Here is a 14,442-nt window from a genome sequence, read left to right as displayed (position 1 = left end):
CACCACGCCCGTTTCTGAAACTTTGCACATGTCTACTGGCTAATAAATGTGATGTGTCTGTCGAGTTTCATGCAATTTCAAGTATGTTAAGAGTCTCAAAAGCATCAAAAAAGAATATTAAAGTTTGATGCATTGCCATGGCAACAGTATTAAAAGATATCAAAAATCCTTTCACAGGTCTTCATCTGCTGTGCGTTTACATTATACACAAAGTTTGAAGTACATCGGGCAAAAATAAGAGGGTGATTTCAAAGCATTTTGAAAGTGACACACTTCCTGCTGCCAGTTGGTGGCGCTATAACTTTGACTTACAATAGTCACATCCATGTGATCGGCCTCTGACAACGAATACACTGCTGAAGTTTTATCAAGATCAGTTAATGTATGCAGAAGTTATAACACACTTCCTGTTTGCATTATTCGCCATAAATTTGTTTCCTCGCTACGGCCAAACCGTTCGAGATATCAAAAATCCCCTGGCAATTTTTCATCCTCAATGTCTTGACTTCATGCACACCGAGTTTGGTGGCGAGGTAAACCCGGCTGCAACGCATATTCGTCGTCATCTTAAGTAAACACGGCTGAAAGTGAAAGCTGGTGAAAAAGATCGGTGCAACATCCATTATTTGGACTTGGTTCGGGTTTAAGCCGTCAGACGAGCAGCAGCAAACTATATACAGAGTGTGTGGGGTAACAGTTCGGTAAGTTAACACACGACTAATCCGTTCTACCACCTCAAATTCAAAACGAAACATGATATCACTGAATACCAGCGCGCGCGTATTATTCCCATTCCAATATATCTTAGTGCAGGGCCGGATCTACCATATGGGCAATCTGGGCACGTGCCCAGGGGCACGTGTTTAAAAGCAATTGTTTAAAAGCAGGGGCACCATTGTTTAAAAGCAATTGTTAAAATTGCTTTTAAACAATTCATGTGCGACAAGACAAAAGTCTGACTGTGACACACACACACACACACAGACACAGAAAGACGCGCGCGCGCCAGTATCGTGCGCACAGACAGCACGCCAGAATACAGTTATCTTTCGTGCTTGAACTTACAATAACACACACAATTATGCCAAAATGTCCGTTTTGTCGAGTATCTTCATAACATAAGAGCTGTCTTATGATGAACGTCAAGAGTTGTGAAAGAATGAGGCGCGTGCGAGAGCCGCGTCTCCGTCAGCTGGTCTTAAAGAGACAGCAGCCAATAAAGCTTTCTGTCAGTAAAGTTAATCAAAGAACAAAAAGAACAGAGAAAATGACTCACTGCTGTTGACTAAAGTTTTTTTTTTTTTTTTGCTATAATAAGGATTAGTCTATATTTAATTTATAATTTATGCAGTGCAGTTTGACAATTTCGGTATATGTCCTAGGTCTACCTGTTTGACAGGCACAGGTAAATATGACATTTATTTTTAATTCTTGTATTATTGAGACAAATAACAATGTTGAATTTATTTTAATTTGAAAACACAGTGCATTTAGTTGTTGTTTCTAGTTTGAGTTGAGAAATGGGCTACAAATTTCAGCATTATCACTAATCTGTGTGTGCATTTTACTTGAGAAATAAGCAAGTTAACTCATGAAACCATTTGTTTACTATATCGCAATCGCATATCGCAATATTGACCTCAATAATCACAATATGACATTTTCCCCAAATCGTGCAGCCATACTTTTCAGAAAAATGTATTTCGTATCATTGTCTTGTGAACTAGTCATTCAGCTTTTGATCAATAGTGATTGGCATGTTAAATCCCACACCTGGTGTGTGTTCCTTTGGAGGGTGTGGTTGTCAGGTAGGGGAGGGGGCCCATGAGCTTCAGTGCCCAGGGGCCCCTGGGGGTACTAATCCAGCCTTGCTTAGTGGTGTAGCACATCATCTCGATTTTAAGAATCGTTGTTGTGTTTCTTTTTAACTGAAAAGACATCAGTTAGACAATATTCTAATTTTAAATTTGGGGTTTCATAAGCTCCAAGCCATAATAAACATTAGACCTACTTAAGTCTCTGCAGCTAGTGTACTTAAATTTTATTTATCTGCAAAATTATGTTGTATACTTACAGTTTTGCACAATATATGTTCTCAAAACTACATACACCCTTTAAAAAATATATACATTTAGCAGTTGTTTAGCATGGGTCTGTGTAATCTGTTCTGAAATGGTTTTATTATAATATACTGTAAATCGTTATCGCAAGAGGCTGCAATGTATATCACAATATAGATTTTAGGCCATATCGCCCATCCCTAATTGATAGCCTATAGTAGTTGATAATAACATAGGCCTACCTAATGTTGCCTACGGACGGTAACAGTACAGTAGTAACCTTTTACAGTCTATGAGTAGAACAGCTTTCTCAAGCAGTTTATGATGCATTTTGGAAACAGGAGATGAGCCCCTGGTCTAATGCGCCACCTGGCTTGAGAAACCCGTTCTCAAAGACTTACTTTTATAGTCATTATTTGGGTAGCACACATATTCTGAATGCCTTCGGCAGAATTCAAATGAGCCATTTTAATCTAGATTAATTTCAAAATTAATCTAGATTAATCTAGATTAAAAAAATTAATCTATGCCCACCTCTAATATATATATATATATATATATGTGTCAAATTTTTTGTAAATATGTAATTTTGATAAAGAGTTTAGACAATTATATTCAGTGGCGTAACAAGCCCCTTAAGTAGGATTATCAAGGCGGGCCCCTTGATGACGCAATTGATGACGCAATGTCCGCGAGTAGGCTACCATGAATAGGGCAGGATATGATCATACACAGCATATAAGAGATGAGATGACTAACAAAATCAGGAAGAGCCTACGCTCACCAAAAAACAAAAAAAAAAACCACTGGTGACAGCGCACCATAACACATTGTTAGGCCTAGGTCCAAATACATAAAAAAAGATGCTCTCTTACATTATAGCGGGATTTTTCGGGCTTTCCTATGTGCAACTGCAAAGTTGTCGGATAGATCAGGATAGTGCGCACGGGCATTCTCAATTGACCCTTCGCAGGGAGTTCGATTGACAGGCGATCTGACTAATCATAATCCGCCATTTTGTCCCACAAAGTAGTCAGGAGAGTTAGTAGATTAACATTGGAGGATTTCAATTTGAAAAACAAAGTGTACTGACGTCTTAGCACTTTAAAACAACATTCCTTTTATGTTCATTCATGTTTATTTTAATGCTATAAATTAACTAAAACACAAAACAGTATTTATTGTTTAAATGTCTCTAAAAAATGACTACATTTGAAAGGTGAGGCTTTTGCCGCTTTTCCATTACCAGCTCAACTCAACTCGACTCGACTCGACTCGGCTCGCTTTTCGCTCCGTTTTCCATTGCAGATAGTACCTCCACAATAGTACCTGGTCGTCATAGCGACGCCGCAGGAAACTGCTGTGACTTAATCTTCTACGCGAGATTCATCCGCTGCCACACACACAGGACAATGGAGGAAATCGAGTGTATGCTGTTTTTTGATGTTTTTGTTTTTGATGTTTTTTATTCAGGATACTCCGTCTGGCGCGTGCAATGATGACGCAGTGAATAGTGACGATTCTCTCTGACCAGTCAGCAGTCTGCCGTGTTTTCACGTCACATTTTAGTATCGCCTCAGCTCGCCCCAGCTCGCTTAGAACCTCGCCGGAGGTGGTACGAAAAAAAGTACCTGGAAGCAGGTACAGGTACAACTTTTACACAGTGGAAAAAGTACACTGTGTTACACTGTGTAGTGGAAAAGCACCATTTGTTTCATATCAAAAGTACTTGTCTGTCAGCGCGCAGTCTCCTCTCTGATCCGCGATGTATTTTTCACTGCGTGAGAACTTGGTGTGGTGTGAGAGTGGCGTCGCTTGTCAGACATAGCAACAGTAACTAAAGTGGGCGGGTCTTTGCGAATGGTCATTGACAGTATGGACGGGGATTCGCCAGTCCCAATTCAAAACAAATTTCATCACAATCCATCATTGTTCGTTTCAAACATGTGAGAGCATCAAAATGATCCATGGGTGAAATTGATTGGATTTAATTCATTTTTTTTGTCAGTTCCTATCATAATTTTAACATTTTGGCGTTATTGTTTAGCTATTTACCTATGTTTTCAAATTTCCTTAGTTTTTTTTGTTGTTGTCTCGATCGGACTAACGGCTTTGAAGATAAACACAATTTTTTAAAGCTCTAAATGACACTTATAAAAACCATAAGGCGAAACCTGGCATGTTTGGTATTGTTGGACTCGGCAAGGATTCAGGAGTCTTAGGAGGTCACTCCTGTGAAAAAACACTGGCATTGTGTCAATGACGTATACTGAGTTTTTTTGAGATACACCAATGTTCTCATAGACTATCATGGCACCCTGGACAAAGACACTGCGTGCCAATTTTCAGTAGACTAACAGTTGGGTGCGCTTATAGCTATTTTCATGATTTTTTTCACTGTTATAGCTTTCCGTTCACAAGTTATAACCGTTTTATAGTGCCACCAAATGGCCAATTGTTGCGATTTTTTTCAAGTGATCTCAGATTGAGCTCAGGAAGATGTACCCCAAGTTAAGCAAAAAAATATCTTTCCGTTCACAATTTATAACCGTTTTAGTAAAAGTGGCCCTGGTGCCATCAAATATTTTGGTTCCCCTTATCGACCATTAATTGAAATTTTGAATTGTTTGGATGATTATTGATTGTCAGACTCCAGAGAATATTCTTGCAGTGGTTTGGTTCCGATCGGGCCAAAAACCTAGGAGAAGCTCGCAAAAATAGGTTTTTCAAAAAATCGGAGATATCCATTTTGTCCGCCTTGAGCCACGGATTCCAACGATATACGACACTTGATCCTGGGACAAACGGTCTAAGAGTTATGAGCAATTTTGAACTTTTGGTTGCTGTAGCGCCACCTATGGGCCAATCGGTGTCATACTCTGATAGGTTGTCCCCAAATTGAGGGCCTACCATCTGGCCAGGTTTCAAGTCTCTAGGCCTTACGGTTTGTCCTGCACGATGCGTTTTACAAATCCTTACAATTACAATAGGGTTTCAGCATTTCATGCTTGAACCCCTAATAAGAATGAAGGCTTTTTGCCAGTTATAGCGCCACCTATGGTCCGATCTCCATGAAACTCTGCATGCGTCCTCACCATGTTCTGACACATATGCTCATCAATTTTTGTGAAGTTCTGAGTTTTCCTTTGGGATTTATAGGCTTTTGAGTGTATTTTGCCACGCCCCCTTTTCTAAATGACCCTGTTACAGCCACCCAAATGCCAAAGTTCAACTTTTTTTCGATAATTATTGATCTAGAGCAGGGGTCGGGAACCTTTTTTGACCAAAGAGCCATTTTTTCATTTTTGGATAATGCATTTTTCCAAAAGAGCCACAGTAGAAAAAAAATTATATATATATATATATATATATAAATTAAAGACGTGCTTTTTTCAATAAAAAATTCAACAGTAGTAGGCTAATTATTAGGTCCATAGACAACTAAAAACAAACAAATATTCAGCAAACAATAAATTAGTTGCAATATGGAATTAATTGTGAGGGGCTTTCACTGTGAGGTTGAGTTACCAAGTGATGAGCATAAATCCTCTTATGTGTGCGTGTGTGAGAGAGAGAGAGTGAATGCACAGAGTACATCTGCTGTGTTTACGTGAATACTCGACTTGCCATTTTGAAATATTTCTGTTTATTTGGCCGCTTAGGCGCGCAACCGAAGACAAAGGCTACTTGTCCGTGTTGCGCTCGGAGCGCGCGCACAGCGTCCTGTCAGTAGAATTCAGTTCTCTTTCGCGACTTATCACGCTTTTAATATTTATTTTCAATATAAAGCACATCCTGTTATTTTCTTTCTCATTCATTCATTTTTTGTTATTAATAACTTTAAACAGAATCGTCAACTGAAATCTGCGCGGATTATCAAAAAATACGACACATTTATAGGACATAAAGGGTCTCTGCGCAAATGTCTCTTTGCACAGCAAAGCCCCCGTTTCAATAAAAGGATATATTAAAGTTTATAAAGCCTACTTTTACATTTTCGCTGCTGTTCTAGAATGGTTTTCGCCAGCTTGAATCCAGTGCAGGAGCTGTAGGTTACCACAGAACACTCCCGAACAGCACTGAACACGCACTTTTGCCGGTACAACTTGAATATTATTATTATCATAAACTTTTAATTAACTTAAGTAGGCTGGACTACAACAAGGGAATTGTAATTGGCTGCTTTTTCTGCAGAGAGCCGATCTCTGTTGATGTGTTTTAATTGTTTCATCGATGGTTTGTTGGTAAAGGGTGAGAGACCTCGCGAGCCACATGATTTTTGCCAAAGAGCCAGATGTGGCTCGCGAGCCATAGGTTCCCGACCACTGATCTAGAGAGTCCAGAGAATTGTCCTAGACTGGTTTGGTTCCGATCGGGCGAAAAACCAGGGACTAGTTCGCAAAAGTAGGTTTTGGACAAAATTCGACATAGCAGAAATTTTTTCCTGCCTACATCCAAATCGGAGATAGCCATTTTGTCCGCCTTGAGCTACGGATTCCAACGATATAAGACACTTGATCCTGGGACAAACGGTCTAAGAGTTATGAGCAATTTTGAACTTTTGGTTGCTGTAGCGCCACCTATGGGCCAATCGGTGTCATACTCTGATAGGTTGTCCCCAAATTGAGGGCCTACCATCTGGCCAGGTTTCAAGTCTCTAGGCCTTACGGTTTGTCCTGCACGATACGTTTTACAAATCCTTACAATTACAATAGGGTTTCAGCATTTCATGCTTGAACCCCTAATAAATAATCCTACCGGAAACAATAGGGCCTTCGCCCTTTCAGGGCTTGGGCCCTAATAAACAGAGCAATTCCAAGAGGGTCCTCACACCATCGGTGCTCGGGCCCTAAATAGGATGAATTGCAGCTAGTTTAGATAATCAGCCTAAATGAAATTCTGTGGAAATGTACACCTACTTTATTTCACAGAATCCTAACTCTAAATTCCTGCAGACTAAAATCTATTTTATGTTATATTTGCCTGTCTGAGTTATGTTTGCTTACTTGCAGTATTAGCCTACACTATTTTTACTGAGTAACAGGGAGAAACACATTCAACTGACTTTGCCTTTATCTCACTTGTAGTCAAGAGTAAAACATCCCACCAGTTCCCTAGATTTTAAAGAGAATTAAAGCTGCAAGCAGCATTTATCGGGGTTCAAGCAGTTAAGGCCTTTAAGGCCTTTAAGCACACAAGCATCAAAAGACATTACGTTTTATTTAGCAAGCATTTAACAACTGCCATCATAGATGAAAAAGTCAATTTACAGCCAATACAGGCAGTGTACCATAGGAAATATATGGTTTTAAAGCGTTTTTACAGTTATAGCACCTTTTTGCCTGAGTCTTCTTATAGTCTTGCCTGATCTCCACCACTTATATTAGTAGTACTCAAAGTGTGCCCATATATATATGTGTCAGATTTGTTGTAAATATGTAATTTTGATAAGGAGTTTAGACAATTATATTCAGTGGCGTAACGAGCCAACACCGGGCCCTTAAGTAGGATTATCAAAGCGGGCCCCTTGATGACGCAATTGATGACGCAATGTCCGCGAGTAGGCTACCATGAATAGGGCAGGATATATAAGAGATGAGATGACTAACAAAATCAGGAGTAGCCTACGCTCACCAAAAAAAAAAACAACAACAGCGCACCATAACACATTGTTAGGCCTAGGTCCAAATACATAAAAAAGATGCTCTCTTACATTTTCCGAGCTTTCCTTTGTGCAACTGCAAAGTTGTCGATTAGATCTGGATTGTGCGCACAGGCATTCTCAATTGACCCTTTGCAGGGAGTTTGATTGACAGGTGATCTGACTAATCATAATCCGCCATTTTGCCCAACAAAGCAGTCAGGAGAGTTAGTAGATTAACATTGGAGGATTTAAATTTGAAAAACAAAGTGTACTGACGTCTTAGCACTTTAAAACAACATTCCTTTTATGTTTATTCATGTTTATTTTAATGCTATAAATTAACTAGAAGGAAGAGATGATCAGTTCACAAGCAGCTTTAACTGAGCCTCGAGTCTACAGCGATCTGTCAGACACATTAAAGAGTCACAAAACAAAACGGTATTTATTGTTTAAATGTCTCAAAAAAATTACTACATTTGAAAGGTGAGACTTTGTTTCATATCAAAAGTACTTGTCTGTCAGTGCGCAGTCTTTTCTCTGATCCGCAATGTATTTTTCACTGCGTGAGAACTTGGTGTGGTGTGAGAGTCAGACATACGCTTGTCAGACATAGCAACAGTAACTAAAGTGGGCGGGTCTTTGCGAACGGTCATTGACAGTATGGACGGGGATTCGCCAGTCCCAATTCAAAACAAATTTCATCACAATCCATCATTGTTCGTTTCAAACATGTGAGAGCATCAAAATGATCCATGGGTGAAATTGATTAGATTTAATTTATTTTTTTGTCAGTTCCTATCCTAATTTTAACATTTTGGCGTTATTGTTTAGCTATTTACCTATGTCTTCAAATTTTCTTTGTTTTTTTGTTGTTGTCTCGATCGGACTAACGGCTTTGAAGATAACCACAATTTTTTAAAGCTCTAAATGACACTTACAAAAGTCATAAGGCGAAACCTGGCATGTTTGGTATTGTTGGACTCGGCAAGGATTCAGGAGTCTTAAGAGGTCACTCATGTGAATAAAACACGGGCTTGAAACTTCTAAGGCTCCTTCAAGGCATTGTGCCAATGACGTATACTGAGTTTTTTGAGATACACCAATGTTCTCATAGACTATCATGGCACCCTGGACAAAGACACTGCGTGCCAATTATCAGTAGACTAATGGTTGGGTGCGCTTATAGCTATTTTCATGATTTTTTCACTGTTATGGCGCCAACAAAAGGCCAATTGTCACGATTTTTTTCATGTCAACTCAGATTGAGCTTATGAACATGTGTCCCAAGTTTAGCGAAAATATCTCTTTCCGCTCACAAGTTATAACAATTTTATAGCGCCACCAAGTAACCAATTGCCATGATTTGTTTCACGTGACCTCAGAATGAGCTCATGAACATGTGTCCCAAGTTTTGTGAAAATATCTCTTTCCGTTCACAAGTTATAACCGTTTTATAGTGCCACCTAGTGGCCAATTGTTGCGATTTTTTTCAAGTGATCTCAGATTGAGCTCAGGAAGAAGTATCCCAAGTTTAGCAAAAAAATCTCTTTCCGTTCACAATTTATAACTATTTTAGTAAAAGTGGCCCTGGTGCCATCAAATATTTTGGTTCCCTTTATCGACCGTTGATTGAAATTTTGAATTTTTTGGATGATTATTGATTGTCAGACTCCAGAGAATATTCTTGCAGTGGTTTGGTTCCGATCGGGAGAAAAACCTAGGAGAAGTTTGCAAAAATAGGTTTTTCAAAAAAATGCAATTTACTTGAAATTGGAGCCTGAAGGGAGAGCAAATCGGAGATAGCCATTTTGTCCGCCTTGAGCCAAGGATTCCAACGATATAAGACACTTGATCCTGGGACAAACGGTCTAAGAGTTGTGAGCGATTTAGTACTTTTGGTTGCTGTAGCGCCACCTATGGGCCAATTGGGGTCATACTCTGATAGGTTGTCCCCAAATTGAGGCCTACCATCTGGCCAGGTTTCACGTCTCTAGGCCTTACGGTTTGTCCTGCACGATGCGTTTTACGAATCCTTACAATTACAATAGGGTTTCAGCATTTCATGCTTGAACCCCTAATAATATTCAACTGTGGCCACCACAAGATGAAACCTACTGACTGAATAAGAAGGAGTCACTGACAAACTACCAAGTAAAAATGATGCGTATTAGTATATGCACACAATTTAATATTAAATATTTAAATATACATTTAAAAAGTACATAATTTCTGATAGATGATATAACATCTTTTCCTTTTTGTTTAAAAATGAACTAGATTGATTAATGATCAAATGTGCAACTTTTTTTATTTTTAATTTCTGTCGTCTATCCATTATGAAATCCATATTTGGCGGCCATTTTCAATTTTTTTTTAAACATATCTTATATTTTAAAGTTTAAAGACCTTCTATGTGAAAGTGTGCTCATATTTACATGTATTTATGGTGAAATGTGTTATTGCATTTTGTGTTTCTGGCAGCTTTTAATTCATTTTCCCATTACGAAATCCATATTTGGCGGCCATTTTGAAAAATGGTCGACATGGCCCCCAGGGGCCAAATTTTGAGCGCCTACGGTCCTTAATCTGATCAGACCCCCTTTGTGAGCCTTCATACCAAATTTCATGCTTTTATCGCAAAGTGATCGATTGAATCAGCGCTTAGCCGCCCCACTATTTTGGAAAATCTATTTGTGGTTGGCATTGACATCGTTGAATAAACATGAGCACTGCACGTTTCAAAATCAAAACGCGGCGCGGGTGTTTTTATATGAATGTATCTGAAGTGAACTGACAGTCTTTAGAAAAGTTTCTTTGTTATTACAATTGAATCTTTCTTTATCTTTCCTGATAAAGCAGCGTTTATGAGCGTTGCTGTTTTGTGTACAGCCGTTACTGGGGAAACCGCTATTTCTGCCGCCCCTAAAGCGCCTCCTGCTGGCACCTCTTTGTAAACAGCCTTGCAAACCTGTATAAATACTAGTGTGGATTTTTTTTTCCTACAATATTCACTCATGACAATAAAATAGGGCATTCTAAGTCAATCTACTGCAGTATTTCCTTTCTCACTCAGTGAAAAATGGGTTTTACACATTTTAAGAGTTTAGGGATAACTGGCACACAAAGGAAGGTGGTCATCTGGCAAATGGTCTCACACCCCCAAAAGATGTAACCTCAGAATGCAAATTTCCATTGTTAGATGTTTTCATGTGAAAGAGGTCTGTCTATATAATGGAATGTAGCAAGGGGTTCAGGGCCTTCTGTTACTCAGATGAGCCCATGATGTTGAAGGACCTCAAAGAATTCAGCTTCATGTATTTTAATGTCGGGTTCACATCTCTTCTCTTTAATCCAGAGCTTTTGATGTTTTGTATTGATTATCTTTGAATTGATTATGTAATTGGCATGATACATTTACCTGACATAATAAATTGTTACATTTGATTATTGTAACCGACTTTGGCATTATTTTCATTAAAGAGTTAAAAGGAAGTCAAACATTCGCTCACATTTAATAATGCACAGATATTCATTTATGGAGTCAGATGAAATAACGAGAGAATGCATATTCAAATGTATTGCATTTAGCATTGCCGCGAGAAAAGGACAGTAACACGTAAAGACCTTCCGCGCTGGTCGGATGGCAGTTTTGGGCCGATCGAGCGTGAGCTATATAAACTTCACTTGTTCACTTCATGAAGTGGAACACACTTCAAAATGGCGACGGATTCGCCCGAGGTGAAGTGCTTAGGGAAAAGTGTGTGTCTAAAAGCGAAGTGGAATGCATCCAAAGAATCAGCTGTATGCAAAGTGTACCCATTTTTGACCAATAAAAATGTGTACAATTTACTCATGGAACCACACTGAGATCGCCATATTTCTGAAATTGAACCATTCAGGGGCTTACAAATGAAGATTCCAAATTAAACATTTATTAAAAACCAACATCTAAAAGGATATTAAGATATCTTAGTATCTAATATCTAAATATCTAAGATATCTAATACTCATTGGGTTACAGACATGAAAAGTTATGTTATAAAATAATTATATTTAGGTTATTATATATATATATATATATTTATTAAACACAGCTGCTTTAAAGTCAACATGAAACAGAAGCAGCGATAGCCTTTTCTTGCCTATTGTGACGTAGGCCTATATTCGGGTGAAAGGGCTTTTTGAACAAGAAAAGATTGTTGGGATTTGATTTTGTCCATCAGGAATTGATTGGATCGTTGTCATTTGCTGTTGCTGATCTAATGTGGGTGGCAAGTTGAGAAGATATGAGCATCCGCAATCATATACCTCCCTACTTTATAGTTGGCGAAAAACAGCATGTGACAAAAAGTATGTCCAAATTCACAGGATGACCTACTACTTCCGGCGAGATTTTGAAGTGTGCATACGATGGAGGCCACAGGAGAGGTTTAATGAATGGCAGTAAAGGCTGGAATACACTACATGACTTTTGCTCAGATTTTTGCCCCGATTTGAGATCTGGGTCAGTCTGCAGTAGTTGCCTGAGCCTGTGCCAGTCTGCAGATTTTGTGCGTTCGGAGTTGACAGAATTCACAGAATATCACGTAGTGTATGATGGGCACAGACTCCAATTTTTTAGCTTCAGACTTTGATTCCATCCAGTCAGAGGACATCAAAACACGTTTGATATTTTGAGACGATTTTAGAACACATATAGTGTGTGATGCTTCGCTAATAAATAAATATATTTATTTTCTCTCTAACCATTTACAAAAGTCAACAAGTGTAAGATGCTCCGTTCAGATTTTAAAAGTCATGTAGTGTATTCCAGCCTTAAAGTGATGTAACTGACGCTGGTAGGTCAGATGATAATGACAACATGGCAAATGCAGTACGCCCAGATTACAGTCATTCTTCAAACTATATAGAACGTACTTTGTAAGCGGTCGTGAATTACTTATTCAAAATAAGTACCTACTCAAGAGAGAATGCGATTTCAGTCGCAGCCGAGATGTCGCTGCCAAAGGGAAGGGAAGTTTATCATGCAGACATTAAATGATAAATATACTACTACAACCCTGTGTTGATGAATTGCGAACACATTACTAATACTCACCCCCTGCTAAAAAGATCTTTGATGCGGTCCCATCCTGTGTCAGGGAACTCTGGCTTGCCTATGTGTTGTGGTAAGGTCTGTGCAGAGGTACTATCAGACGCATACACACGAGGAAGAGTGAGCCCAAGAAGAGCCTTGAGAGGACCCAGATGTGAGCCCCCAGGTACATTCGCATCTGTCCCCCCACATAAATCCTGCCGCCTTGCAGTACACATCAACAAGCTGTCAATGAATGAGAGAAACAAAGCCAGAGGTATGAGATCGTGTTTATGCACTTTCATCCACACTGACATACATGCCCTAGTATGGTTATGAAAGAGATTCATGCAGACAGGCTGCATTTTAACACCTGAAGCAACGCAGCTGTAAAAAAGAGTTTCTGCATCACAGAGGAATAAAGGGTCTGTTACTGGAATAAAGGGTCTGTTACTGGAAAAAACTGCCCGTGACTTTTTAATTGAGAGTTGGAGGTTTGGGGAAAGTGCACTGAGATCTTTACCCTTTCAAAGGAGGAAAGACATAGTTATGCCAGCCGTAACGTACATACGAAGACACGCCAATGCACTAAAATCAAATCATTAGTAAACCATAGTAAAAACACAATATGAACGCTACTTTGGAGCGTTCAAAATTCTAAACAAGAGCAGAGAATTAAGCATGTATAAAATAGCTAATTCACCGTCAGACGAAGACCAACGTCGGCAGTCACCAGATTACTACAACACATCACTTCTCAGATATTTTCCGATTCAGCTTGTTCAATTGGTGAACTCCGAAAGACGCAAACAGACTACGACAGGGGAAACAAACACAAGCCCCTTTCGCACAGAGATTCAGGTGTTGTGCCGAATTTCGACCCCCGCCAAATTATTACCCCCCTAGTATTGGTAGGTTTAGGATTAGCTGTGGGGGAGGGGTTAGGATTAGGGGTGGGGTTAGGATTAGGCAATCAGGTACTGACTTCAACGAGGGGGGTAATAATTTGGCAGGGGGTCGAAATTCGGCACAACACCGGCAATTTCCCGGGTTCAAAGTGCTGTGTGAAAGGGGCTACACAGATCCAACAAAACCAGATGAAGTATGAAGTGTCTGTTGCCGTGTGTCGGCGCGGTGTGAATTGGCCGACACTTCGTCGGCGTTGTTCAGCGCTTGTTTTTGCTGATTACCAGTAATATTGTTGAATCGCGTTTGTCGGGTCGAGAAATGACGTAATTTACTCTAATCTGGTGATTGTCGTCGCAGTACCAAATTATATTCTACATTCTAAGTAGAATTCTAGTCGTGCATTCTCCTCCACAAAGAGAGTTGACTGTAAAGTATTTGCAGCATGACATTGATGATAAATTATCATAAATTAATCAAGTTCTAGACTAAATGCCACAAAATCCGGCATCTCACCTTCTTTCATGCAGCACTCCTTCCTCGACCATTACAATGTCAACATGATATGTTCACCGTCTTCCTGATACAATGGTCCGGTTGCTCCATCTGGTGGTGGAGGACCCAACTCAAATAATGCACTAAAACAATTCATCGTGTGAAATAAAACGTTTGCCGTTTTGCTCGAAAAAGGTCTTTCAAATGTATTTTTATTCAGGGGTTACCTACATGTTTAAAAGCCAAATTATATTAAATATAAA

General features: G+C 39.3%; 1 protein-coding gene across 4 annotated transcripts in view; it reads right to left on the bottom strand.

Moving 5' to 3' along the window:
• The window catches only part of timmdc1 (translocase of inner mitochondrial membrane domain containing 1), a 99,871-nt gene extending 85,581 nt beyond the window's left edge, over positions 1-14,290 (bottom strand). For 3 of the 4 annotated variants that reach the window (XM_082165446.1, XM_082165448.1, XM_082165449.1), the window contains exons 1-2: positions 14,201-14,290; positions 12,803-13,024 (exon numbers count right to left, since the gene is read on the bottom strand). In XM_082165446.1, coding sequence (XP_082021572.1) covers positions 12,803-13,024; positions 14,201-14,232 — 254 coding nt within the window. In that variant the 5' untranslated portion in view covers positions 14,233-14,290. Of the gene's footprint in view, positions 1-12,802; positions 13,025-13,481; positions 13,631-14,200 lie in introns of those variants that run through there. The other variant, XM_082165447.1, reaches the window with a different exon arrangement.
• Between the last annotated feature and the right edge of the window lie 152 nt (positions 14,291-14,442).

Source organism: Leuciscus leuciscus (assembly GCF_965113295.1).
Source record: "Leuciscus leuciscus genome assembly, chromosome: 3".
Lineage (NCBI taxonomy): Eukaryota > Metazoa > Chordata > Actinopteri > Cypriniformes > Leuciscidae > Leuciscus > Leuciscus leuciscus.
Note: the sequence above shows the minus strand (reverse complement) of the source record. Positions and strands in the feature narration are given on the sequence as shown.